Below are 27,112 nucleotides of genomic sequence, written 5' to 3'. Positions count from 1 at the left end.
AATGTATATTTAGATCTTCTGCCCATTTTTTGATTGGGTTGTTCCCATACTGAGCTGTATGAGCTGTCTGTATATTTTGGAGATTAATCCCTTGTTGGTCGTAGCATTTGGAAATATTTTCTCCCATTCTGTAAGTTGTCTTTTCATTTTGTTTGCTTTCTTTGCTGTGCAATAGCTTTTAAGTTTAGCTAGGTCCTATTTGTTTACTTTTGTTTTTATTTCCATTACTCTAGGAGATGGATCCAAAACGATATTGCTGTGATTTATATCAAAGTGTGTTCTGCCTATGTTTTCCTCTAGGAGTTTTATATTATCCAGTTTCACATTTAGGTCTTTATTCCATTTTGAGTTTATTTTTGAGTATGGTGTTAGAGAATATTCTAATTTCATTCTTTTACATGTGGCTGTCCAGTATTCCCAGCACCACTTATTGAAGAGACTGTCTTTTCTCCACTGAATATTCTTGCCTCCTTTGTCATAGATTAACTATAGGTGCATGGGTTTATTTCTGGCCTTTCCATCCTGTTCCATGAATTTATATTTCTGTTTTTGTGCCAGTACCATACTGTTTGATGACTGTAGCTTTGTAGTATAGTCTAAAGTAAGGGACCCTGATTCCTCCAGCTGTTTTTCTGTCTCAAGATTGCTTTGGCTATTTGGGGTCTTTTGTGTTTCCATACAAATTTCAGAATTATTGTTCTAGTTCTGTGATAAATGCCATTGGTAATTTGATGGGGATTGCATTGAATCTGTAGATTATTTCGGGTAGTATAGTCATCTTGACAGTAGTGATCCAATCTGAGAACACAGCATATCTTTTGATTTGTTTGTATCATCTTTGATTTCTTTCATCAGCACCTTATAGTTTTTGGAGTATAGGTCTTTTGCCTCCTTAGGTAGGTTTATTCCTAGGTATTTTATTCTTTTTGATGTGATGGTAAATGGGACTGTTTCCTCAATTTCTCTTTCTGATCTTTCATTGTTAGTGTATAGAAATGCAACAGATTTCTGTGTATTAATTTTGTATCCTGCAATTTTACCAAATTCATTGAAGAGCTCTAGTAGTTTTTTTGTTGCATCTTTAGGATTTTCTATGTATAGTATCATGTCATCTGCAAACAGTGACAGTTCTACTTCTTCTTTTCCAATTTGAATTCCTTTCATTTCTTTTTCTTCTCTGATTGCTGTGGCTAGGATTTCCAAAACTATGTTGAATAAAAGTGGTGAGCGTGGACATCCTTGTCTTGTTCCTGACCTTAGAGGAAATGTTTTCAGCTTTTCACCATTGCATACGATGTTAGCTGTGGGTTTCTCATATATGGTCTTTATGCTGAGGTAGGTTTCCTCTATGCTCACTTTCTGGAGAGTTTTTTTATCATAAGTGGATGTTGAATTTTATAAAAATCTTTTTCTGCATCATATGGCTTTTATTCTTCAATTTATTAATGTGGTATATCACACTGATTTGCAGATATTAAAAAATCCTTGCATCCCTGGGATAAATCCCACTTGATCATGGTGTATGATTCTTTTAATGTATTGTTGAATTTGGTTTGCTAGTATCATGTTGAGGATTTTTGCGTCTGTGTTCATCAGTGATGTTGGCCTGTAATTTTCTTTTTTGTGGTATCTTTGTCTGGTTATCAGGGTGATGGTGACCTCATAGAATGAATTTGGAGATGTTCTTTCCTCTGCAATTTTTTGTAATAGTTTGAGAAGGTTGGGTGTCAACTCTCATCTAATTGTTGATAGAATTCACCTGTGAAGCCATCTGGTCGTGGACTTTTGTTTGTTGGAAGTTTTTATTTTATTTTTTAAAATTATTTTTGTTCATTTATTTGGCTGCATTTGGTCTTTGTTGCTCTGCGCGGGCTTTCTCTTGTTGTGGCGAGCGGGGGCTACTCTTCGTTGTGGTGCGCGGGCTTCTCATTTTGGTGGCTTCTCTTGTTGAGGAGCATGGGCTCTAGGTGCACAGGCTCAGTAGTTGTGGCTTGCGGGCTCTAGAGTGCAGGCTCAGTAGTTGTGGTGCATGGGCTTAGTTGCTCTGCGGCATGTGGGATCTTCCTGGACCAGGGCTTGAACCCGTGTCCCCTGCATTGGCAGGTGGATTCTTAACGACTGTGCCACTAGGGAAGCCCCAGTTGTTGGAAGTTTTTAAATCACAGTTTCAACTTCAGTGCTTGTGATTGGTCTGTGCATATTTCCTATTTCTTCCTAATTCAGTCTTGGGAGATTGTACATTCGTAAGAATTTGTCCGTTTCTTCTAGGTTGTCCATTTTATTGGCATATAGTTGTTTGTAGTAGTCTCTTATGGTCCTTTGTATTTCTGTGGTGTTGGTTCTAACTTCTCCTTTTTCAATTCTGATTTTACTGATTTAGGCCATCTCCTTTTTTTGATGAGTCTGGCTAAAGGTTTATCAATTTTGTTTATCTTTTCAAAGAACCTGCTTTTAGTTTCATTGCTCTTTTCTATTGTTTTTTAGTCTCTATTTCACTTATTTCTGCTCTGATCTTTATGATTTCTTTCCTTCTCCTAACTTTGGGTTTTGTTTGTTCTTCTTTCTCTAGCTGATTTAGGTGTAAGGTTAGGTTGTTTGAGATTTTTCTTGTTTCCTGGGGGTAAGCTTGTATCACTATAAACCTCCCTCTTAGAACCACTTTTGCTGTGTCCCATAGGATTTTGGATCATTGTCTTTTTCATTTGTCTCTAGATATCTTTTGATTTCCTTTTTGATTTATTCAGTGATCAATTGCTTGTTCAGTAGCACATTGTTTAGCCTCCATGTGTTTGTGTTTTTTGCAGTATTTTCTCTTGTACAGTAAGTCCCCTATATATGAACCTTCAAGTTGTGAACTTTCAAAGATGTGAACGTGCATTTGTATGTCCAATCATGTAAGTTAGTTCACATGTCTGGTGTACATTGTCATGTGCGTGCTTCCTCTACAAGTGGTTGTGTTTTTGTGTACTTTACTGTACAGTGCTGTATAGAGTACAGTAGCACAGTATCTTTATTTCAAGCCTGGGATGTCCGGATGCAAGCATAAAAGCAGCAGTGATGTAGCTGGTCCTGCTAAGAAGTGCCAGGAATTGGAGGCCCAGAGAAAGGATGAAGAGGGACAAGAGGAAGAAGTAACTGAAGAACCGAAGAGATTCACAATGCAGGAAATGGCAAGGGAATTTTCTTTATTTGAGGAGGCACTGTTAGTTTTTGAGGCACAGGACCTGAATGTAGAACAGTACATGAAGGTTGCAGCAGCCATCCAGAATGCAAACCAGGGCTACCATGTCATCTGTGATGAGAAAAAAAGAGCTACTACCCAGACATCACTGGATGATTTTTTTCAAGAGGGTAGATAAATTGAATCCAGCAAGGAACAAAAACCTGTACCATCGATGTCAGGCTTGAGTGAAATTGCAGCTTGCCCTTGCTCTCCGTCTCCTATTGCTGATGATCCTTCAGCTCTACCATCTCCCACCTCCTCTCCTGCCTCCAGTCAGTAACTCTTCTTGCCTGTTCACTCGATGCCAGCCCCTGGATGCCAGCTGTTGTACTGTATTACTGTACTTTCAAAGGTACTGTAAGATTAAAAGTGTTTTGTTTTTTGTGTTTTTTAATGTATTATTTGTAAGAAAAGTATTATAAACCTGTTACAGTACAGTACTATATAGCTGATTGTGTTAGTTGGGTACCTAGGCTAACTTTGTCGGACTTACAAACAAATTGGACTTATGGACGCGCTCTTGGAATGGAACTCATTTGCATGTAGGGGACTTACTGTAGTTGATGTCTAATAGCGTTGTGGTCGGAAAAGGTGCTTGATATAAATTTTCTTAACTTTACCGAGGTTTGCTTTCTGGCCCAGTATGTGATCTATCCTGGAGAATGTTCCATGTGTACTTGAAAAAAATGTGTATTCTGCTTTTCCGTGGAATGCTCTATGAATATCAAGTCTATCTGGTCTAATGTATCATTTAAGGCCTGTGTTTCCTTATTGATTTTCTGTCTGGATGATCTCTCCATTGACGTAAGTGGGGTGTTAAAGTCAGCATGGTTTAATTAAGAAGAAGCTCAATGGTCAAGGTCATGTGCTGGAATTGTTTACCAAAGTAGGCTGTAAAGTATCCTTTCTAAGGACTAAGGAGTTGAGCAGATATCTTGATTATATTAAACCAGCATTCTCCAAATGTTCAGTGATATATTACAATACATTGGGGGCAAATGTTTGTGATTAAATATTTTGGTAATTGTGGACTTGAACAATTTACATTTGTTTACTACTGAATTTCTAAGATTATTTAAGTATCAGTACTCATAGTAAATATTTAATAGGAGGACATGATATATAGTGTTTCACAAACTTCTTGATATTGGAACTCAGTTGACTCAAAGTACCTTACCTGAGCTATTGTTCTGTAGAATATTCTTTGGCAAACATTGATTTAGATAATCACCCTCCTGACTGCCTGGCTGTGGGCTACATGATTTTTCCAGGTTTCTTTGAATAATGTGAGCTAGGTGAACATTCTTCAATCAATCATAGGCCATGATCAGACCTTTGCTAGCTTATTACCTATCAATCACAGGTAGATGAAGTCACTTCATGTGATATAAAACTGTTTAGCTAGGTGAGAAAACTGTCATGAAATGGAGATACTGTTTAACTTGGAGTCATGGGAAGTAGAAGGTATGACATTTTTGTGACTAATTAGCTGTGTTGTCTTAAGGAAGTTACATAAGTTATCTGAATCCTAGGATCCTGACATAAAAAATGTGACTAATACTATCTCAAGAGTTGTGATGATTAAATTATGATATGTATGACATACACATATATGTATGTGTGTCTATGAACTTTAATACTTTAGCTATAAGGAAACAAATTTTAGGTTTTAAAAAAAGTTAAGAAAAAGGATGTGAAAATTTTATTTCGGCAGGTTTTACTGTAACAATGTTATTTTTTTATAAAATAACTTTATAAAAGAGTCCATCAAGATATTATATAGAAAATACACACTAAGGAAATATATGTACACTTCATAAAAATAGAATACATCCTGGCAATTGCTTCCAGAGTCTGTTACCACCATTTACAGTGTATTGACGTTTAACGTTTATGCTAATTTGAACATACAAGATTTTCAAGAAACACAAAATTGTCCCACTGGTATTTAAAAAAAAATTGTTTCCAATTGACAGGAAAATTTTAAAAGTCTAGAATGTAAAAGTTATGGAGATGGGACTTCCCTGGCAGTCCAGTGGTTAGGACTTTGCCTTCCAATGCAGGGGGTGTGGGTTCAATCCCTGGTCGGGGAGCTAAGATCCCACATGTCTCATGGCCAAAAAACCAAGACATAAAACAGAAGCAGTATTGTAACAAATTCAATAAAGACTTTAAAAAAAAATTAAAAAAAAAAGTTATGGCGCTAACTGAATGGAAGGCCATGTCAAAAATGTTAGAGCAAAGATCCATGACATAAATAATCATTGAGGACAAAACTTTTTTCCTACTATCCTAACTGGTTCAGCTGGTTCCAGAAAGTCACTGAAAATAATCTCCTTATTTTGGATGTTCAATCAAGGTGAGCATCGTTTGGTATCAAAACTTTCTAGAAGCTGTACTATATTTCTACAATGAGTGGTATTTCTTTCTTTCCTAAGTGAACATAAGTATGTAAGTCCTATTATAAAGTATTAATACATAAAAAAGCATCTTCATAAGTTACTTGGTAAGCTTTGATCAAAACACATAGCAACCAGTTTATTAATCTAAAAATGGTTAAATGCTCAAATCCACTTGGCTTTTTTTTTTTTCTTTTTTTACAGGAAATTATCTTAGCTACTATGTTACTATAAACACATCACTGATGGGTCCTGTTAGATGTTCAGAATAATCTTTGCAAAGTAACTGCTCCAGTGTAATAAATAAAGAAAATACTAAGGGACTTTTCTAGACCTTACCAAAAGATATGACCATGGTGGGATCATGAAAATACCTCAGCAGTACCAAGGAAGGCACACAAAAGAGCATAGCACCATATTCAAGTTGCCAAGATTGCAACTGTTCAGGAGACAGTAATCTGGAAGAGAACTTGATTCCCATGATATATGCAGTTTAATTATGTGGATTAGGCTTTGGAGAGCTGCTTAGTATGGATAGGCAGACACAGCTATATAGACTATGAATGTGGTCTGATATTCAATGGTCCCGTTGGCACTGTAGGATAAGGCTTGAACCCTCATGCGGTAGGTCTCTGGTTCTCGTAGTGGTCGTGTTGTGTACACCACTCCTTTAAGGTTTTCATCCCTTAAGGCAAAAGGAACAGTCTGTTCCTCATCTATCATGAGGAAAGTTGTCCTGGGGTGCATCACTCCATCCTGTGTGTATGCAACCAGCCGGATCAAATCCTGATTGGCGTCTATTCCAAATGGGAGGGAGACAAGTTTGTATTCCAAGGCATACGGGCTCAAGGCACATTCCAAATCATTGGGTGGACAGTTCTTGAGGCAGAACCTAAGGACAACAAACACATGAAATGTATACAGTTATCTTGTCTTGGAAGCAGGAGAAAGCATGATGCAGGTGATCGTGATGCATGACAACTTTTGGGCATTAAAGGCAGAAGACAGTCTGACTGCAAAGCACTAAGGCTCACCCCATGTTCTGTGTCATTAACGGAAACCAGATGCCAGATGGTGATGAGAATGTGCTGGTCTACAGTCATATATCTCTCTCTCAGCTCTATTAAAATCAGAAGCTTTTGAACCACTGAAGAAAGTATGAGTACCACAAGATTGTCTTTAAAATGAAAAGTCAGTTTTGGAAAGAGAAGCATCTGCACATATATTGGAAACAAGGACTTCTTAAAGAGAGGAATATAAATGATTTAAAAATTTTAACATCTATCCTAAGACTATTTGAAAGCAGAAATAGAATATATTGATATTTGGTTTACTTTTCCAAAAATAATAAAAGGTCAATTAGGACTCCTGAAAAAAACCTTCCTTCTGTATTTGCCTTCCACATGATTTTAGATTAAAAATACTATATTTTCTTTTTCCAGGGCCCACAGTGGTTGTTTTTGAGCCGTCATGACTTTTAAACTGTCTGCCAGAAATCGCTGGTAATAAAGAGTAAAACTAAAAAAAAAAAAAAGTACAAAGGACCATGTTCTGAAGATAGGGATTCTTCAGTCACAGTATTTTTAAAAGTATCCTAAGTCTGCACTTTTAATTTTTTCCCTTTCCTTCCTATTACCCTCAGACAGATTACAAATAGGTTTTTGATGGATCCTGGCCAGTCCACACTTGACCATGTTACAGTAACATGGTAGTCACCGCTGAGAGGAAAACAAAGTGTGAGATCCAACCAGCATTTGGTTTCAGAACCACCTTATTAGTGGATCCTATTCATGATGGCCATTATCTCATTTTCCTAGCACCCCACTAACTTGGTACCTAAACAGAATACAACATTTCTGTAAGGGGAGGGAGAAAATAGAAGAGTGGTTTATTCCGAACCCAGGAAAGACAGTGTTTCAGACAGCAGGATACGTAAGCAAGATGAGTTGTGAATGGACAGACCACTGACTCATCTTTGCTCTCCTCCACGCTCTCATGGAGTCATGTTGACTCATCACCATAACAGCCATGATACTTCTTGGAGCGCTCTAACGGCTGAGAGCCCTGAAAACCCTGAGGCAACACCAACGGAAATGAGACAATTTCAAAGAAAAGCAGGCTCTATCACCCTATAAAATGCTTCCTGCTGAAGCGGAATTCTAGATGTTGCCTGGTGGATTACATGCTGGCGAGACTTGCTCCAAGAAACCCTGCAGCTCAAAGTGATGGTTTCAGCTGCAGTGGCTGCGGCAGGATGAGCTCATTTTTTTGCCAGTTCACTGAAGAAGAAACACACCGTCACTCTCTGTCCCCTGGGGGGCTATTGACGTCCTGTGAGTGAAACATGACTGCAGACAGGGGTTGTTGGTCAAGGAGAGAGAGGAAGAAGGATTTTCAAAAGCATGTCTGGGAAGAGAAGGCAAGACATACCCTGACACAGGATCCCGTTGGTAGTCGGGCGGACAGGGCGTCTGGATGCACTGGTAACTTCCTCTCATATTGAAGCACATGCGATTCGGTCCACAGTGCACATTCTGCTCCAGACACTCATCAACATCTACAATAGCACAAGGAACATGCAGCATTAGCAACTCGGGTCAGAACACGCCATCAGGGCAGGCATTGTGGATACCGGACTGGAACGTTGAGGGCTAGCTCTCTCCTCGCCATGAATGAACTTGGTAGCTGCACTTAAGCTTCTTCACCCACCAAGTGGGGATCCTGATTCCTGGTGTGCTATTTCCCAGACTGCTCTAAGTTGTTTTTAAACATACGTGAAAAGACATTGAAAAATAAGAGCTATAAAAGTAGAAGGGAAGCTACTAAGAAAGCTGTTCTTTATATTTAGGAAACAGAATGCATTTGAGTTTTGTAAAGCCAATAGTACTTTAAGTTCACTAAAAACAAGCTAAAAATTTAAAGGACACTTGTGAACCTTTCTGTAAAGTGAAGAATCTCTTTAAAACATGAGTGATCCTTGATCCTTCCCTAGTATTTTCTTTTGTGAGTTCAAATTGTTGAGTGGGAAGCAGGGTAGTGGAAATTAAAGAAGTCATAAATTTAGGGGAGACTGTACAGGTCATTCAGATCTTGTGGAGAGAGATGGAATAAAGAAAAAAAAAACAGGATCAAGAACCATAATCCAAGTTTGATCAAATCTGAACTGTGTAGAAGCCAGCCTCAGTTATAGGTGGGATGCTTTCCATAAAGTATCTCTCCCTAGGATACTGGGGGGACATGCAAATGAAATGCTCTTTATTTTGTTGTTTTCTATACAAAGTTGTTAAATAAAAACACTCTTAAATCACCAAAATTAAGAAGCATCAAGACGAAGCTAAAAGAAACTTATTTTTGAGCTTTCTGAAAATCAGTGTTTTTAAGCCATGATTCTTAACTTGAGGTCCATATTTGAGCATCAGGAGATCTGTGAATGAAAATGTTTCTGTGCGTGAGTGTGTAGGTACACATGCATGAGTAAGCAAGAGAGATAAAGCAAGGCTGAGATTGGACCCTCCTTCCAGAAAATTTATCAGTCATAGAGTTCAACACAATTTAAAGGATTGAGACCCCAAAGTTAAGAATCATATTTTAGAGCAATAGTTTCAAACTGTGCTATCTGTGTTCCCTTAGTAGTGCATGAAAATTCCCAGCAGTATGAGAGCAGGCAAATATTTTGGGAATCAATTTCCATTCAGATTTTAAAAATTTTTTTTAGTAAAGGACAGTTGATTTACAATGTTGTGTTAGTTTCAGATGTACAGCAAAGTGATTCAGTTATACATACATATATATATATGTATATATATTCTTTTTCAGATTCTTCTTCCTTACAGGTTATTACAAAATATTGAGTATAATTCCCTGTGCTATATAGTAGGTCCTTGCTGGTTATCTATTTTATATATAGTAGTGTATATATGTTAATCCCAAACTCCTAATTTAGCCCTCCCCCCTTTTCTCCTTTGGTAACCATAAATTTGTTTTCTATGTCTATTAGTCTATTTCTGTTTTGTATAGAAGTTCAATTTTTTTTTTTAGATTCCACATATAAGTGATATCATATGATATTTGTCATTCTCTGACTTCATTTAGTATGATAATCTCTAGGTCCATCTATGTTGCTGCAAATGGCATCATTTCATTCTTTTTATGGCTGAGTAACATTCCATTGTATATATATACCACATTGTCCTTATCCATTCCTCTGTCGATGGACATTTAGATTGCTTCCATGTTTTGGCTATTGTAAAAAGTGCTGCAATGAACATTGGGGTGCATGTATATTTTCAAATTATGGTTTCCTCTGGATATATGCCCAGGAGTAAAGTAGCAGGATCATATGGTAGCTCTACTTTTAGCTTCTTAAGGTACCTCCGTGCTGTTCTCCATAGTGGCTGTATCAATTTACATTCCAACCAACAGTGTAGAAGGGTTCTGTTTTATCCACACCCTCTCCAGCATTTATTATTTCTAGACTTTTTGATGAGGTCCATTCTGATCAGTGTGAGATGATACCTCATTGTAGTTTTGATTTGCATTTCTCTAATCATTAGGCATGAGCATCTTTTCATGTGCCTTTTGGCCATCTGTATGTCTTCTTTGAAAAAATGTCTATTTAGAGCTTCTGCCCATTTTTTGATTGGGTTGTTTTTTTTGGTCATGAGCTGTATGAGCTGTTTGTATGTTTTGGAGATTAATCCCTGTCAGTAGCAGCATTCACAAATATTTTCTCCCATTTTGTACGTTGTCTTTTCATTTTGTTTATGGTTTCCTTTGCCAAAGCTTTTAAGTTTTTTTTTTAATCAGTCATCAATTTTATACACATCAGTGTATACATGTCAATCCCAATCGCGCAATTCAGAACACCACCATTCCCACCCCACTGTGGCTTTCCCCCCTTGGTGTCCATACGTTTGTTCTCTACATCTGTGTCTCAACTTCTGCCCTGCAAACTGGTTCATCTGTACCATTTTTCTAGGTTCCACATACATGCGTTAATATATGATATTTGTTTTTCTCTTTCTGACTTACTTCACTCTGTATGACAGTCTCTAGATCCATCCACGTCTCAACAAATGACTCAATTTCTTTCCTTTTTATGGCTGAGTAATATTCCATTGTATATATGTACTACAACTTCTTTATCCATTCATCTGTCGATGGGCATTTAGGTTGCTTCCATGACCTGGCTATTCTAAATAGTGCTGCAATGAACATTGGGGTGCATGTGTCTTTTTGAATTATGGTTTTCTCTGGGTATATGCTCAGTAGTGGGATTGCTGGATCATATGGTAATTCTATTTTTAGTTTTTTAAGGAACCTCCATATTGTTCTCCATAGTGGCTGTATCAATTTACATTCCCACCAACAGTGCAAGAGGGTTCCCTTTTCTCCACACCCTCTCCAGCATTTGTTGTTTGTAGATTTTCTGATGATGCCCATTCTAACTGGTGTGAGGTGATACCTCATTGTAGTTTTGATTTGCATTTCTCTAATAATTAGTGATGTTGAGCATCTTTTCATGTGCTTCTTGTCCATCTGTATGTCTTCTTTGGAGAAATGTCTATTTAGGTCTTCTGCCCATTTTTGGATTGGGTTGTTTGTTTCTTGAAAATTGAGCTGAATGAGCTGTTTATATATTTTGGAGATTAATCCTTTGTCCGTTGATTTGTTTGCAAATATTTTCTCCCATTCTGAGGGTTGTCTTTTCGTCTTATTTATGGTTTCCTTTGCTGTGCAAAAGCTTTGAAGTTTCATTAGGTCCCATTTGTTTATTTTTGTTTTTATTTCCATTACTCTAGGAGGTGGATCAAAAAAGATATTGCAGTGATTTATGTCAAACAGTGTTCTTCCTATGTTTTCCTCTAAGAGTTTTATAGTGTCCAGTCTTATATTTAGGTCTCTAATCCATTTTGAGTTTATTTTTGTGTATGGTGTTAGGGAGTATTCTAATTTCATTCTTTTACATGTAGCTGAAGTTTTCCCAGCACCACTTATTGAAGAGACTGTCTTTTCTCCATTGTATATCTTTGCCTCCCTTGTCATAGATTAGTTGACCATAGGTGCGTGGGTTTATCTCTGGGCTTTCTATCTTGTTCCATTGATCTATGTTTCTGTTTTTGTGCCAGTACCATATTGTCTTGATTACTGTAGCTTTGTAGTATAGTCTGAAGTCAGGGAGTCTGATTCCTCCAGCTCCGTTTTTTTCCCTCCAGACTGCTTTGGTTATTCAGGGTCTTTTGTGTCTCCATACAAATTTTAAGATGATTTATTCTAGTTCCGTAAAAAATGACATTGGTAATTTGATAGGGATTGCATTGAATCTGTAGATTGCATTGGGTAGTATAGTCATTTTCACACTATTGATTCTTTCAATCCAAGAACATGGTATATCTCTCCATCTGTTGGTATCACCTCTAATTTCTTTCATCAGTTTCTTATAGTTTTCTGCATACAGGACTTTTGTCTCCCTAGGTAGGTTTATTCCTAGGTATTTTATTCTTTTTGTTGCAATGGTAAATGGGAGTGTTTCCATAATTTCTCTTTCAGATTTTTCATCATTAGTGTATAGGAATGCAAGAGATTTCTGTGCATTGATTTTGTATCCTGCAATTTTACCAAATTCATTGATTAGCTCTAGTAGTTTTCTGGTGGCAGTTTTAGGATTCTCTATGTATAGTATCATGTCATCTGCAAACAGTGACAGTTCTACTTCTTCTTTTCCAATTTGTATTCCTTTTATTTCTTTTTCTTCTCTGGTTGCTGTGGCTAGGACTTCCAGAACTATGTTGAATAATAGTGGTGAGAGTGGGCATCCTTGTCTCGTTCCTGATCTTAGAGGAAATGCTTTCAGTTTTTCACCATTGAGAATGATGTTTGCTGTGGGTTTGTCATATATGGCCTTTATTATGTTGAGGTAGGTTCCCTCTATGCCCACTTTCTGGAGAGTTTTTATCAGAAATGGGTGTTGAATTTTGTCAAAAGCTTTATCTGCATCTATTGACATAATCATATGGTTTTTCTTCTTCAATTTGTTAATATGGTGTATCACATTGATTGATTTGCATATATTGAAGAATCCTTGCATCCCTGAGATAAATCCCACTTGATCATGGTGTATGATCCTTTTAATGTGTTGTTGGATTCTGTTTGCTAGTATTTTGTGGAGGATTTTTGCATCTATATTCATCAGTGATATTGGTCTGTAATTTTCTGTTTTTGTAGTATCTTTGTCTGGTTTTGGTATCAGGGTGATGGTGGCCTCATAGAATGAGTTTGGGAGTGTTCCTTCCTTGCAAATTTTTGGAAGAGTTTGAGAAGGATGGGTGTTAGCTCTTCTCTAAATGTTTGATAGAATTCACCTGTGAAGCCATCTGGTCCTGGACTTTTGTTTGTTGGAAGATTTTTAATCACAGTTTCAATTTCATTACTTGTCATTGTTCTGTTCATATTTTCTATTTCTTCCTGGTTCAGTCTTGGAAGGTTATACCTTTCTAAGAATTTGTCCATTTCTTCCAGGTTGTCCATCTTATTGGCATATAGTTGCTTGTAGTAGTCTCTTAGGATGCTTTGTATTTCTGTGGTGTCTGTTGTAACTTCTCCTTTTTCGTTTTTAATTTTATTGATTTGAGTCCTCTCCCTCTTTTTCTTGATGAGTCTGGCTAATGGCTTATCAATTTTGTTTATCTTCTCAAAGAACCAGCTTTTAGTTTTATTGATCTTTGCTCTTGTTTTCTTTGTTTCTATTTCATGTATTTCCACTCTGATCTTGATGATTTCTTTCCTTCTGCGAACTTTGGGTTTTGTTTGTTCTTCTTTCTCTAGTTCCTTTAGGTGTAAGGTTAGATTGTTTACTAGAGATTTTTCTTGTTTCTTGAGGTAGGCTTGTATAGCTATAAACTTCCCTCTTAGAACTGCTTTTGCTGCATCCCATAGGTTTTGGATATCATGTTTTCATTGTCATTTGTCTCTAGGTATTTTTTCGTTTCCTCTTTGATTTCTTCAGTGACCTCTTGGTTATTTAGTAACGTATTGTTTAGCCTCCATGTGTTTGTGCTTTTCACGTTTTTTTCCCCTGTAATTGATTTCTAATCTCATAGTGTTGTGGTCAGAAACGATGTTTGATATGATTTCAATTTTCTTAAATTTACTGAGGCTTGATTTGTTACCCAAGATGTGATCTACCCTGGAGAATGTTCCGTGCGCACTTGAGAAGAAAGTGTAATCTGCTGTTTTTGGATGTTATGTCTGATAAATATGAATTAAATCTATCTGGTCTATTGTGTCATTTAAAGCTTCTGTTTCCTTATTTATTTTCATTTTGGATGATCTGTCCATTGGTGTAAGTGAGGTGTTAAAGTCCCCCACTATTATTGTATTACTGTCAATTTCCTCTCTTATAGCTGTTAGCAGTTGCCTTATGTATTGAGGTGCTCCTATGTTGGGTGCATATATATTTATAATTGTTATATCTTCTTCTTGGATTGATCCCTTGATCATTATGTAGTGTCCTTCCTTGTCTCTTGTAACATTCTTTATTTTAAAGTCTATTTTATCTGATGATATGAGTATAGCTACTCCAGCTTTCTTTTGATTTCCATTTGCATGGAATATCTTTTTCCATCCCCTCACTTTCAGTCTGTATGTGTCCCTAGGTCTGAAGTGGGTCTCTTGTAGACAGCATATATATGGCTCTTGTTTCTGTATCCATTCAGCAAGCCTGTGTCTTTTGGTGGAGCATTTAATCCATTCACGTTAAGGTAATTATCGATATGTATGTTCCTATGACCATTTTCTTAATTGTTTTGGGTTTTTTAAAAAAAATTATTTATTTATTTATTTTATTTATTTATGGCTGTGCTGGGTCTTCGTTTCTGTGCGAGGGCTTTTCTCTAGTTGTGGCAAGTGGGGGCCACTCTTCATCACGCTGCACGGGCCTCTCACTATCGCGGCCTCTCTTGTTGCGGAGCACAGGCTCCAGACGTGCAGGCTCAGTAATTGTGGCTCACGGGCCTAGTTGCTCCGCGGCATGTGGGATCTTCCCAGACCAGGGCTCGAACCCGTGTCCCCTGCATTGGCAGGCAGATTCTCAACCACTGCGCCACCAGGGAAGCCCTTGGGTTTGTTTTTGTAGGTCCCTTTCTTCTCTTGTGTTTCCCACTTAGAGAAGTTCCTTTAGCATTTGTTGTAGAGGTGGTTTTGTGGTGCTGAATTCTCTTAGCTTTTGCTTGTCTGTAAAGCTTTTGATTTCTCCATCAAATCTAAGTGAGATCCTTGACGGGTAGAGTAATCTTGGTTGTAGGTTCTTCCCTTTCATCACTTTAAGTATATCATGCCACTCCCTTCTGGCTTGTAGTGTTTCTGCTGAGAAATCAACTGTTAACCTTATGGGAGATACCTTGTATGTTATTTGTCATTTTTCCCTTGCTGCTTTCAATAATTTTTCTTTGTCTTTAATTTTTGCCACTTTGATTACTGTGTGTCTCGGCGTGTTTCTCCTTGGGTTTATCCTGTATGGGACTCTCTGCGCTTTCTGGACTTGGGTGGCTATTTCCTTTCCCATGTTAGGAAAGTTTTCGACTACAATCTCTTCAAATATTTTCTCTGGTCCTTTCTCTCTCTCTTCTCCTTCTGGGACCCCTATAATGCGAATGTTGTTGCGTTTAATGTTGTCCCAGAGGTCTCTTAGGGTGTCTTCATTTCTTTTCATTCTTTTTTCTTTAGTCTGTTCCGCAGCAGTGAATTCCACCATTCTGTCTTCCAGGTCACTTATCCGTTCTTCTGTCTCAGTTATTCTGCTATTGATTCCTTCTAGTGTAGTTTTCATTTCAGTTATTGTATTGTTCATCTCTGTTTGTTTGTTCTTTAATTCTTCTAGGTCTTTGTTAAACGTTTCTTGCATCTTCTCGATCTTTGCCTCCATTCTTATTCCGAGGTCCTGGGTCATCTTCACTATCATTATTCTGAATTCTTTTTTTGGAAGGTTGCCTATCTCCACTTCATTTAGTTGTTTTTCTGGGGTTTTATCTTGTTCCTTCATCTGGTATATAGCCCTCTGCCTTTTCATCTTGACTATCTTTCTGTGAATGTGGTTTTTGTTCCACAGGCTGCAGGACTGTAGTTTTTCTTGCTTCTGCTCTCTGTCCTCTGGTGGTTGAAGCTATCTAAGAAGCTTGATGAGAGGCTCTGGTGGTGTGTAGAGCTGAGTGTTTCTAAAAGCTTTTACGTTTAATGAAGTCCCATTTATTTCTACTTTATTTTATTTATTTTATTTTATTTTTATTTCCATTACTCAGGAGACAGATTCAAAAAGATATTGCTATGACGTATGTCAAATAGTATCCTGCCTATGTTTTCCTTTAGGAGTCTTATAGTATCTGGCTTTACATTTAGGTCTTTAACCCATTCTGAGTTTATTTTTGTGCATGGTGTTAGAGAATGTTCTAATTTCATTCTCTTACACGTAGCTGTCCAGTCTCCCCAGCATCACTTATTGAACAGGTTGTCTTTTCTTGTATAGTCTTGCGTCCTTTGTTGTAGATTAGTTGACCATAGGTGTGTGGGTTTATTTCCTGGCTTTCTATCGTGTTCCATTGATCTAAGTTTGTTTTTGTGCCAGTACCATACTGTTTTGATTACTGTAGCTTCGTAGTATAGTCTGAAATAGGGGAGTCTGATTCCTCCAGCTGTTTTTCTGTCTCAAGATTGCTTTGGCTATTTGGGGTCTTTTGTGTTTCCATACAAATTTTAGAATTATTTGTTCTGGTTCTGTGAAAAATGCCATTGGTAATTTGATAAGGACTGCATTAAATCTGCAGTTTGCCTCAGGTAGTATAGTCATGTTGATAGTATTGATTGTTCCAATCCAAGAACATGGTTTATCTTTCCATCTGTTTATCTTTGATTTCTTTCATCAGCATCTTATAATTTTCAGAGTATAGGTCTTTTGTCTCCTTAGGTAAGTTTTTTTCCCCCCCCTTAGGTAGGTTTATTCCTAGGTATTTTATTCTTTTTGATGCAATGGTAAATGGGGTTGTTTCCTTCATTTCTCTTTTTGATCTTTCATTGTTAGTGTATAGAAATGCAAAAGATTTCAGTGTATTAATTTTGTATCCAGCAACTTTACTGAATTTATTAAGGTCTAGTAGTTTTTTCATTGCAGCTTTAGGATTTTCTATGTATAGTATCATGTCATATGCAAATAGTAACAGTTTTACTTCTTCTTTGTCAATCTGGCTTCCTTTTATTTCTTTTTCTTCTCTGAATGACATGGCTAGGACTTCCAAAATAATGTTGAATAAAAGTGGAGTGTGGATATCCTTGTCTTGTTCCTGATCTTAGAGGAAATGCTTTTAGCTTTTCGCCATTGAATATAATTTTAGCTGTGGGTTTGTCATATATGGCCTTTATGACGTTGAGGTAGGTTCCCTCTATGACCACTGTCTGGAGAGGTTTTTGTTTTTTTTTATCATAAATGGATGTTGAATTTTATCAAAAGCTTTTTCTGCATCTATTGAGATGATCATATGGTTTTTATTCTTCAATTTGTTACTGTGGTATATCACACTGATTGATTTGTGGATATTGAAAAATCCTTGCATCCCTGGGGTAAATCCCACTTGATCATGGTGTATGATACTTTTAATGTATTGTTGGATTTAGTTTGCTGGTATTTTGAGGAGTTTTGCACCTATGTTCATCAGTGATATTGGCCTGTGTTTTTTCTTTTTTTGTGGTATCTTTGTCTAGTTTTGGTATCAGAGTGATGGTGGCCTCATAGAATGAGTTTGGAAGTGTTCCTTCCTCTGCAATTTTTTGGAACAGCTTCAGAAGGATAGGTGTTAACTCTTTTCTAAATGTTTGATAGAACTTGCCTGTGAAGCCATCTGGTCCTGGACTTTTGTTTGTCTGAAATTTTTAAAGCAGTTTCAATTTCAGTACTTGTGATTATTCTGTTCATATTTACTATTTCTTCCTGATTCAGTCTTGGGAGATTGTACCTTCCTAAGAATTTGTCCATTTTTTTCTAGGCTGTCCATGTTATTGGCATATAGTTGTTTTTAGTATGGCCCTTTGTATTGCTGTGGTTTCAGTTGTAACACCTCCTTTTTCGTTTCTGATTTTATTGGTTTGGGCCCTCTCACTTTTTTCCTTGATGAGTCTGAAGGTTTATCAATTTTGTTTGTCTTTTCAAAGAACCGGCTTTTATTTTAATACTTTGACTTATTTTTATTTTATTTAAAAAAATTTTATTGGAGTATAATTGATTTACAATGTTATGTTAGTTTCAGGTGTATAGCACAGAAATTCAGTTATACATATACATAGGTTCATTCTTTTTTAAAGAACCAGATTTTAGTTTTACTGATATTTTCTACTGTTTTCTTCATCTCTATTTCATTTATTTCTACTCTGATCTTTATGATTTCTTTACTTCTACTAACTTTGGGTTTTGTTTGTTCTTCTTTCTGTAATTGCTTAGGTGTAAGGTTAGGTTGTTTGAGACTTTTCTTATTTCCTGAGGTAAGGTTGTACAGGTATAAACTTCTCTCTTAGAACTGCTTTTTCTGTGTCCCATAGGTTTTGGATCATCATGTTTTTGTTTTCATTTGTCTCTAGGTATTTTCTGATTTCCTCTTTGATTTCTTCAGTGATCCATTTGTTTAGTAGCATACTGTTTAGCCTCCATGTGTTTGTGTTTTTTGCAGTTTTTTTCTTGTAGTTGATTCCTAATCTCATAGCATTGTGGTCAGAAAAGATGCTTGATTATGATTTCAATTTTCTTAAATTTACTGAGGCTTGCTTTGTGGCCCAGAATGTGATCAGTCCTGGAGTATGTTCCATGTGAACTTGAATGTGTATTCTGCTGCTTTTGGATGGAATGCTCTATAAACATCAATTAAGTCCATCTGGTCTAATGTGTCACTTAAGTGCTGTGTTTCCTTACTGATTTTCTGTCTGGATGATCTGTCCATTGATATAAATGGGGTGTTAAAGTCCCCTACTATTACTATGCTACTGTCAATTTCTCCTTTTATGTCCGTTAATAATTGCCTCACATATTATGGTGCTCCTACGTTGGGTGCATATATTGGGTTGGCCAAAAAGTTCATTCGGGTTTTCCTGTAACATCTTAAGGAAAAACCTGAAAGAACTTTTTGGCCAACCCAATATAGTTACAGTTGTTATCTCTTCTTCTTAGATTGATGCCTTGATCATTATGTGGTGTTCTTCTTTGTCTCTTGTAGCAGTCTTTATTTTAAAGTCTCTTTTGTCTGATATGAGTATTTCTACTGCAGCTTTCTTTTGATTTTCATTTGCATGGAATACCTTTTTCCATTCCCTCACTTTCAGTCTGTATGTGTCCCTATATCTGAAGTGGTCTCTTGTAGACTATATATACCAGTCTTGTTCTTCTGTCAATTCATCTGTTTGTAAACATGTCTTTTGGTTAGAGCATTTAATCCATTTACATTTAAGGTAATTATTTATATGTATGTTCTGACTGCCATTTTGTTAATTCTTTTGGATTTGTTTTCATAGGTGTTTTTTCTTCCCTTCCTCTTTTGTTCTCTTCTCTTGTGATTTGATGACTATCTTCAGAGTTGTGTTTGGATTCCTTTTTTTTTTTGTTTGTGTGTGTGTATATCTATTATAGATTTTTGGTTTGTATTTGCCATTAGGTTTTCATATAGCTGTCTATATATATACATGATTGTTTTAAGTTGTTGATCTCTTAATTTCAAGTGCACGTCAAGTATCCTGCATTTTTACTCTCCTCTCACGATTACTGGGTTAGATATCATATCTGAATATGGATGATTTCCCACCTTTACTGTAGGTGTGCCTTTACCAGTGAGCTTTCCCATTTTGTAATCTTCTTGTTTCTAGTTATGGCCTTTTCTTTTCCACCTAGAGATGTTCCCTAAGCATTTGTTGTAAAGATGGTTTGGTGGTACTGAATTCTTTTGGCTTTTGCTTGTCTGCAAAGCTTTTGATTTCTCCATCAAAATCTGAATGAGAGCCTTGCTGGGTAGAGAATCTTAGGTTGTGGGTTTTCCCCTTTCATCACCTTATTTATATTGTACCACTCTCTTCTGGCCAGATTTTCTGCTGAAAAATCAGCTGATAACATACAAGGGAACCCCCATGAGGTTTTTTGTTGCTTTTCCCTTGTTGCTTTTACTATTTTCTCTTTGCCAGTTTGATTACTATGTGCCTTGGCATGTTCCTCCTTTGGTTGATCCTATATGGTACTCTTGCCACTTCCTGGACATGGGTTTCTGTTTCCTTTCCCATGTTAGGGAATTTTTGGCTATTATCTCTTTATATCTCCTCAGGCCCTTTCCCCCTCTCTCCTTCTGGGACCTCTACAATGTGAATGTTGGTACGTTTGATGTTGTCCCAGAGGTCTCTTAAACTATCCTCATTTGTTTTCATTTTTTTCTTTATTCTGTTATGTGGCAGTGATTCCACCACGCTGTCTTGCAGCTCACTTATCCATTCTCTGCCTCACTTATTCTGCTACTGATTCCTTCTAGTGTGTTTTTCACTTCAGTTATTGTATTCAAGTCTGTTTGGCTGTTCTTTATATTTTCTAACTCTTAGTTAAAAACTTCTTGTAACTTCTTGCTCTGTGCATGCATTGTTTTCCTGAGTTCTTGGATCATCTTTATGATCATTACTCTGAACTCTTTCTCAGGTACATTGTCTATCTCCACGTCACTTAGGTGTTCTTCTGGGGTTTTATCTTGTTCCTTGGTCTGGAACATACTCCTCTCCCCCTCATTTTGTCTAGAGTTCTATTTGTATTTTTATGTATGTGGAAGGTTAGTTATGTTTCTTGACCTTGGAGAAGTGGCTCCCTGTAGGGGTTGTCCTATGTGTCCCAGAAGTACACTCCCTTCTTGTCACCAAGGGCCAGAGACCAGCTAGTCCTGGGGTAGGTTCTTATCTGTGTTTGTGGACTCAGTTCTGTAGGCTGCCAGACTGTAGTTTTCTTGCTTCTGGTGGGTGGAGCTGGGTCTTGACCCTCTGGTGGGTAGGGCAATGTCAAAGGGCATGTCTAGAGGTGGCTGTGGGCTCAGGAAGTCCTTATGCAGCCTGTCGGCTGATGTGTGGGGCTGTGTTCCTGCCCTGTTGCTTGTTTGGCCTGAGGAGTCCAGCACTGGGGCCTACAGGCTGTTGGGTGGGGCCAGATCATGGTACCAAGATGGCAGCCTCTAGGGGAGCTCATGCTAATAAATAACCCCCGGTACCTCTGCCACTGGTGTCCTTGTCCCCACAGTGAGCCACAGCTGCTCCCCCACCTCCCCAGGAAATCCTCCAGGACCAGCAGGTAGGTCTGGTCCAGGCTCCTAATGAAGTCACTGCTTTTGCCCTGGGTCATGGTGTACACAAGACCTTGTATGCATCCTCCAAGAGTGGGTCTCTGTTTCCCCTACTCCTGTGGAGCTCCTGGACTCAAGCCCTGCTGGCCTTCAACATCAAGTGCTCTGGGGGCTCCTTCTCCCAATACCAGACCCCCAGACTGGGAGCCTGACATGGGGTTCAGAACTCACTCCTGTGGGAGAACTTCTGTGATACAACTGTTCTCCAGTTTGTGGGTTGCCCACCCGGGGGTCATGGGGTTTGATTATATTGCGAGTGAGCCCCTTGTACCGTCTCATTGGGTTTCTTCTTAATGTCTTTGGATGTAGATTATCTTTTTTGGTAGGTTCCAGTCTTTTTTTAAATCAATGGTTGTTGAGCAGTTAGTTGTGATTTTGTTGTGCTTGTGAGAGGATGTGAGCTCAAGATCCATCTACTCCACCATCTTGTCCTGCTCTCCATTCAGATTTTGATTTTCCCTAAGTAAGTTCTCCTTCCTAAAATCAATCTGCTTGAGAATTTCCTATGGCCTGGAGTTCTCCTTTCCCAGACTCTTCCCTCTTACATCCTTCTTCTGCTTTACAGAAAAATGTTTCCACTAATTGTAAATCTCTTTATGATACAGGGTATACAATGCTTTCAGGCACATAGGAAGCGTAAGAGAATTGGTGGCATATATTGATAGTGGCAGGCCTTATTTCATCATGGCTACAAACCAATGGTCTTAGCTCTCCATTTTAAATTAGATTTCAGAAGTGACCTGGCTGTCATAGGAACACCTACTAACACTTTTACTTGAACAGAAAAATGACTTTAGACATTTTTCTGACAGTCTGGTTGGCTTTACAATGAGTACACACTTTTAAATGATATGGTGGTCATCCTCCAGTAACTGAGTTAAGTGTGCAGTTCCAAAGTTTTGATGAAAATACATTGAAAGCACGTAAACACCAAATAACAATGCCAGAACTCACATTCTCTGTAATTATTTAAACATGGTAAGAAACTTTGGAGGTTGATTTTTACAAGTATGAGTGAAGTATAAGGTTTTCAAATTTCTTTTTGGAGTAGGTAAACAAAAAATATGAAGACTAATTTTAGAGAAAGTTTAAGTCAATGGGCTGCACAGAGCCACTTGTAACATTTTCTTCTTTAGTATTTGAATAAACATAGATTCTGATGTATAATTGGACCCAAATCAGTTTTTTGGAGAGGTAGGTTCTAAAGGTCAAATGTACTTCAGTCATGGAATTGGTGCCACAACCAATGGGTATGTGTAACTATTATGTCATTTCATAGTAGTGACTTGGTAACTGCATGATGGTATTTATATTGATCTTGGGTTAAATTTGTGAAGTTCTTTCATGAACTTGTAAATAACTTGGAATATTACTATAAAAAAAAAGGCGAGAAGATATTCCAAGAGACAGTATATAAATCGTGGAGAATAAATGTTAAATTTTAAAATTATTTGCCATTTGCATTTCTGTGTCAAAAATGAGCATTTTTAGATTTGGTTCCAAATATATTCCATTCCTTAAGGAAATGACATACAATGTAATTAGTTACTTTAAACTTAACAATAGTCTGCACAATGTCAAAAGATATTAAGCTAGAATGATATGGAGTAAATCACTTACTTGACTTTTTAGTTACTTAGATGTGCTGATAATGACATAATGTGCTTTCTATTACTCATTTTATATTAGAACTAGTTTTCCTCCAGGAATGGAACAGAGTGAAACATGTTTTATTTCAGTTAAATCTTGCCTTTTGTCTCTGCAAACCAATTTCTAATTATGATTTTATCTGCCAGAAGTGCTCCATCTCCTTGACAAAATGAGATTGTCTCAGAATGAAGTAAAAAGCCCTTTAGGAAAATGTGAAAGAAATTCAATTAATCTTATCTTCTTTTCTCTCCATAAAAAAAAATTCCCTTCTCATCCATACTCCAAATTTCATTTTAGCTTTAATTTTTAGAGTGAACTCATGCAGAAACATGGAGGCCAGTGGGCTTCTAGGGTCCATGAAAATGGTGATTGGAGGTCAGAATCTGGACACACATCCAGGCATAATAAGAACAGTTACCTTATCACAGATTTTCATCGGCTGCAAATAAATCTATCAGAGATATGAGAATCTAATATACAAAGTGTTTGTCTCTAGCTCCATAATAATGTACACTTCCTATAGAAGAGCTTTCATAAAGCATTTGAGCTTTGGGGAAGGTAGTAGCTCTCCTTTGTCTTCTGTCTACTGCTATCTCCTCAGGAGTAAGTATCCTGTAGGCATTCACTCTAGTCACTCTGTTCATTCACTTTACTCATGGGTCTTAAAAAAAAGAAGCTAGTAAAGATGGAGAAATCAGACTGTCTTCTGTTAACTGACAGTGTGGTGATGTCTGGTTTTTATAAAACATTATGAGAAAATTATTATGATTAAAAATTAAAGTATAGGGATTTCATAACATAAATATTATTGCTACAAGAAAAGAATACCAAGATGAGCTGAAAAACTTTCACAATAATAGCTTTAGAACATATGAATGCATTTAACCAAGTGCTCTGGATACATTAAAAAAGTAATTTAGGATAAGCATACTTGAAACATTTGTCTTATAGAGGGTGTAGAGTAATTCAGATTCTTGACAAACATTATGAATTGCTTCTTAAAAACTTGGATAGATTAGAACACTCATTTTGAATGCAATGCCAACATGTAGCGTTCTTACAGTTTTAGAATTAGATTAATGGTGCTTAAAATTAGCATATGGATTTTTTAGTTTCTCCTCTCTGCTTCTGGGGCAAATTATGATTGGCATGTTTTTTGTTTTTCATTTTGCAGTCTGGTGACTTCCACTTTAGACTAGTCTTTGTCCTCATTCAATGTCAAAGTCACTTTAATATCCCTTTTATTACTGACATTTCTATCACTAATGTATAAAGCTTCAAAAATTTATCTGTGAATGAAAAGTAGCATTTTGTTCCTCATAAATGCCTCAAACACTTTCTAAAGCTATAAAGACTCCAAGTTATTCTTTAGAGTAAAGACTTCTTTAAAGGTCATAATTGTTGTCTCTCATGTCTTTTCTTAGACAACTTTTAAAATAATTAATTAATTAATTAATTAATTTTTGGCTGCATTGGGTCTTCGTTTCTCCACGCAGGCTTTCTCTAGTTGTGTTGAGTGGGGGCTACTCTTTGTTGAAGTGCGCAGGCTTCTCATTGAGGTGGCTTCTCTTGTCACAGAGCATGGGCTCTAGGCACGCGGGCTTCAGTAGTTGTGGCACGTGGGCTCAGCAGCTGTGGCTCTCGGGCTCTAGACTGCAGGCTCAGTAGTTGTGGCACACGGGCTTAGTTGCTCCACAGCATGTGGGATCCTCCTGGACCAGGGATCAAACCCATATTCCCTGCATTGGCAGGTGGATTCTTAACCACTGTGCCACCAGGGAAGTCCCTCATGTCTTTTTTTAAAACCAGAAAAATATGTAACTCATTTAAATTGCAAACATTTTAAATGACACCTGTTTCTGATTTGTGCACATTATTTTCCACTCTCTGGAGTACAAGTGAAAGCTGAAAAATGTTTTGAACTGAATGAGTGACAAGGGCAACTAAAAAAAACAAACTGGAATAATTTAGAGAGGAAAAAATCCTCTAATGAGAATATGACATAATATAACCCTTAAAAATCTGGCTAAAGGGGCTTCCCTGGTGGCGCAGTGGTTAGGAATCCACCTGCCAATGCATGGGACACGGGTTTGAGCCCCAGTCCGGGAAGATCCCACATGCCACGGATCATATAAGCCCGTGTGCCACAACTACTGAGCCTGTGCTCTAGAGCCTGCAAGCCACAACTACTGAGCCCATGTGCTACAACTACTGAAGCCCACGTGCCAAGAGCCCATGCTCCATAACAAGAGAAGCCACTGCAATGAGAAGCCCGTGCACCACAACGAAGAGTAGCCCCCACTCGCCACAACTAGAGAAAGCCTGTGTGCAGCAACGAAGACCCAATGCAGCCAAAAATAAATAAAATAAATAAATTTATATTAAAAAAATCTGGCTAAGGAGTTTGCAGTTAGTTGGCTGGTTATTCCAAATGCTTCAGTATCTACCCCCTTCCTTCCTTGGTGCCTGGTGCACCTGTAGGGAGTGTAATGTTAGTGTTGTGCACTGCCACCTCTTCAGAAGGATTCTTGGATTGAAGAGCTGGAGAAGTTATAAAATATGGACAACGTAAGTGCTCTAACCTCTGTCTGCTCCCACAATACAATGACCCTGGTGTTCACAGCATCACAGGAGAGACAAAGGACCATTCCTGACATTGTGAGATCTGTGATCAAGTCCTACCCTGACTCTTGATGGTTCTAGGACATTGAGACTCACATAAGCACTCTGAGAATTAGCTTTATCATCTGTAGAATGGGTACACATTATTGTTCTTGACAAAACTGTACTGCTGATTAAAATGAGGTAATAGTTGTTTTGGAAAAATATAAAACTATAATGTAAATATATTCTTCCAGTATTTCAAAACTTAGTAAGATGTTCCTCACAGGGTAAGTTCTTCATAAATGTTTGAGTGATGGCTGGGAGTAAAGGTTATTATTGAGTTCATTTTCCTTCTTCAGCCCACATGATCAGTGGGGGCTCTCAGGGAGTGTGATGGGTGAATGGGTTGAGTAAGCGTGTGGACGCTCATGGTAACTCAGGTGAAGCCATTGTGCATCCTGGTCTTGGTTTCTGGAACACATTTCCATGAGCTGCATCCTAGCAAGTTTTTTGTGAAGGGAAGTCTTTTATACATGACAGAAACTAATAAAATTCAGAGGCTTATTAATCTTAGATTTTGTCCATGGAATTGAGGTGGTTTCTTAGAAGATTTTAACGATTTATACAAGTTCATATTCTTTTGATCAAGGACATGTTACAACATACTACACCTCATCAATATACAATGCTCCTTTCACATTTTTGTGTAACAATTTTGCTATTGAAATTGATTTTCTTTCTACCATCACTACACATTATCTAAAAGTTATAACACCTACAACCTTGTATGTTGATTATGCACTTATTTGCATGTTTGTCTCCACTAGACTCTAAGATCATAAAGGGAAGAGAGTGTACATTATTCATCTGTTTTAACCTCCTGTATCCTGCAACTCTGTCACATGATTGTTACTCATCATTTGACTCAAAGAATGAGTGGATTAATCAATTACCCACTGATCACTAAGACAAAGTATAAAATAATGCTTAATACTGAGGTACGTTTACTGAGAACTCTTCTCATTTCTCCTTTCTTCTTAGCTGAACTGTGAAAACATGTTTGAAGAGGTCTATTTCCATTTAGTTTTATATATATATATATATATATATATATATATATATATATATGATATGAGGTGGCTTAGGCATTCTTGCTCCTTCTAGTAAGACCATACCAAAAGTGTTTCTCAACTCTTCCTTTGCTTAATTGCTTTCTCCTGCTTGCAAAAGCAAGGATTATAGATAAGTCTGACCCATGGGAATGTGAAAGGATAGGAAGCAACTAGAAGAAAAATTATTCAAAAAAAAAGACGTTTCTCACACTATCCTATACTGGTTTTAGGTTAAGTTGTAGCAATAAATGTCCCAATGTTTTCTCACCTTGACATGTCTTTCCATTGAGCATGAGTTGATAGCCAGGTGGGCAGATACACTGATAGCTCCCAAAGGTATTTTTACACTCATGCTGGCAGGTGTCTCTATTTTCACATTCATCAATATCTGTGCAGAAAAAAAGCAGTGTGTGTAACCATGCAAAACAAAGGCAGAAACTGTGACAGAATCAACTATAAACAAGTTGTTGACATACAACAGAAAACTTGATTTTACACTTGTGCTTAAAAAGGTTCAAAGCTGTTTCATATCAGTATGTTTTTAATGGAGTACAATATAAACTGTCCTGTATTATAAAATGTGAACATCTCTTCTGTGTATAAGCATATATGAGCTGAAGCCCCAAACTGGCCAATTGCAATATTAGTTAAGTAATTAAGATTGGAATGACAGATGAAACAGACCTGTACAGGATCCTAAACCACCAAGGTACTAAACTCTTGACAGAACACAGT

General features: G+C 37.4%; 1 protein-coding gene across 5 annotated transcripts in view; it reads right to left on the bottom strand.

Annotated features, from left to right (window-relative positions):
* Nucleotides 1–4,923: 4,923 nt before the first annotated feature.
* HMCN1 (hemicentin 1) overlaps nt 4,924–27,112 on the bottom strand; it is a 530,431-nt gene continuing 508,242 nt past the window's right edge. For all 5 annotated transcript variants that reach the window (XM_007166971.2, XM_057547914.1, XM_057547906.1 and 2 more), the window contains 3 exons: nt 26,646–26,765; nt 8,053–8,179; nt 4,924–6,514 (listed from right to left, as the gene is read on the bottom strand). In XM_007166971.2, the coding sequence (XP_007167033.2) occupies nt 6,148–6,514; nt 8,053–8,179; nt 26,646–26,765 (614 nt within the window). In that variant the 3' untranslated portion in view covers nt 4,924–6,147. The remainder of the gene's footprint in view (nt 6,515–8,052; nt 8,180–26,645; nt 26,766–27,112) is intronic.

This window comes from Balaenoptera acutorostrata, chromosome 1 (assembly GCF_949987535.1).
Source record: "Balaenoptera acutorostrata chromosome 1, mBalAcu1.1, whole genome shotgun sequence".
NCBI classification, from domain to species: Eukaryota; Metazoa; Chordata; class Mammalia; order Artiodactyla; family Balaenopteridae; genus Balaenoptera; species Balaenoptera acutorostrata.
Note: the sequence above shows the minus strand (reverse complement) of the source record. Positions and strands in the feature narration are given on the sequence as shown.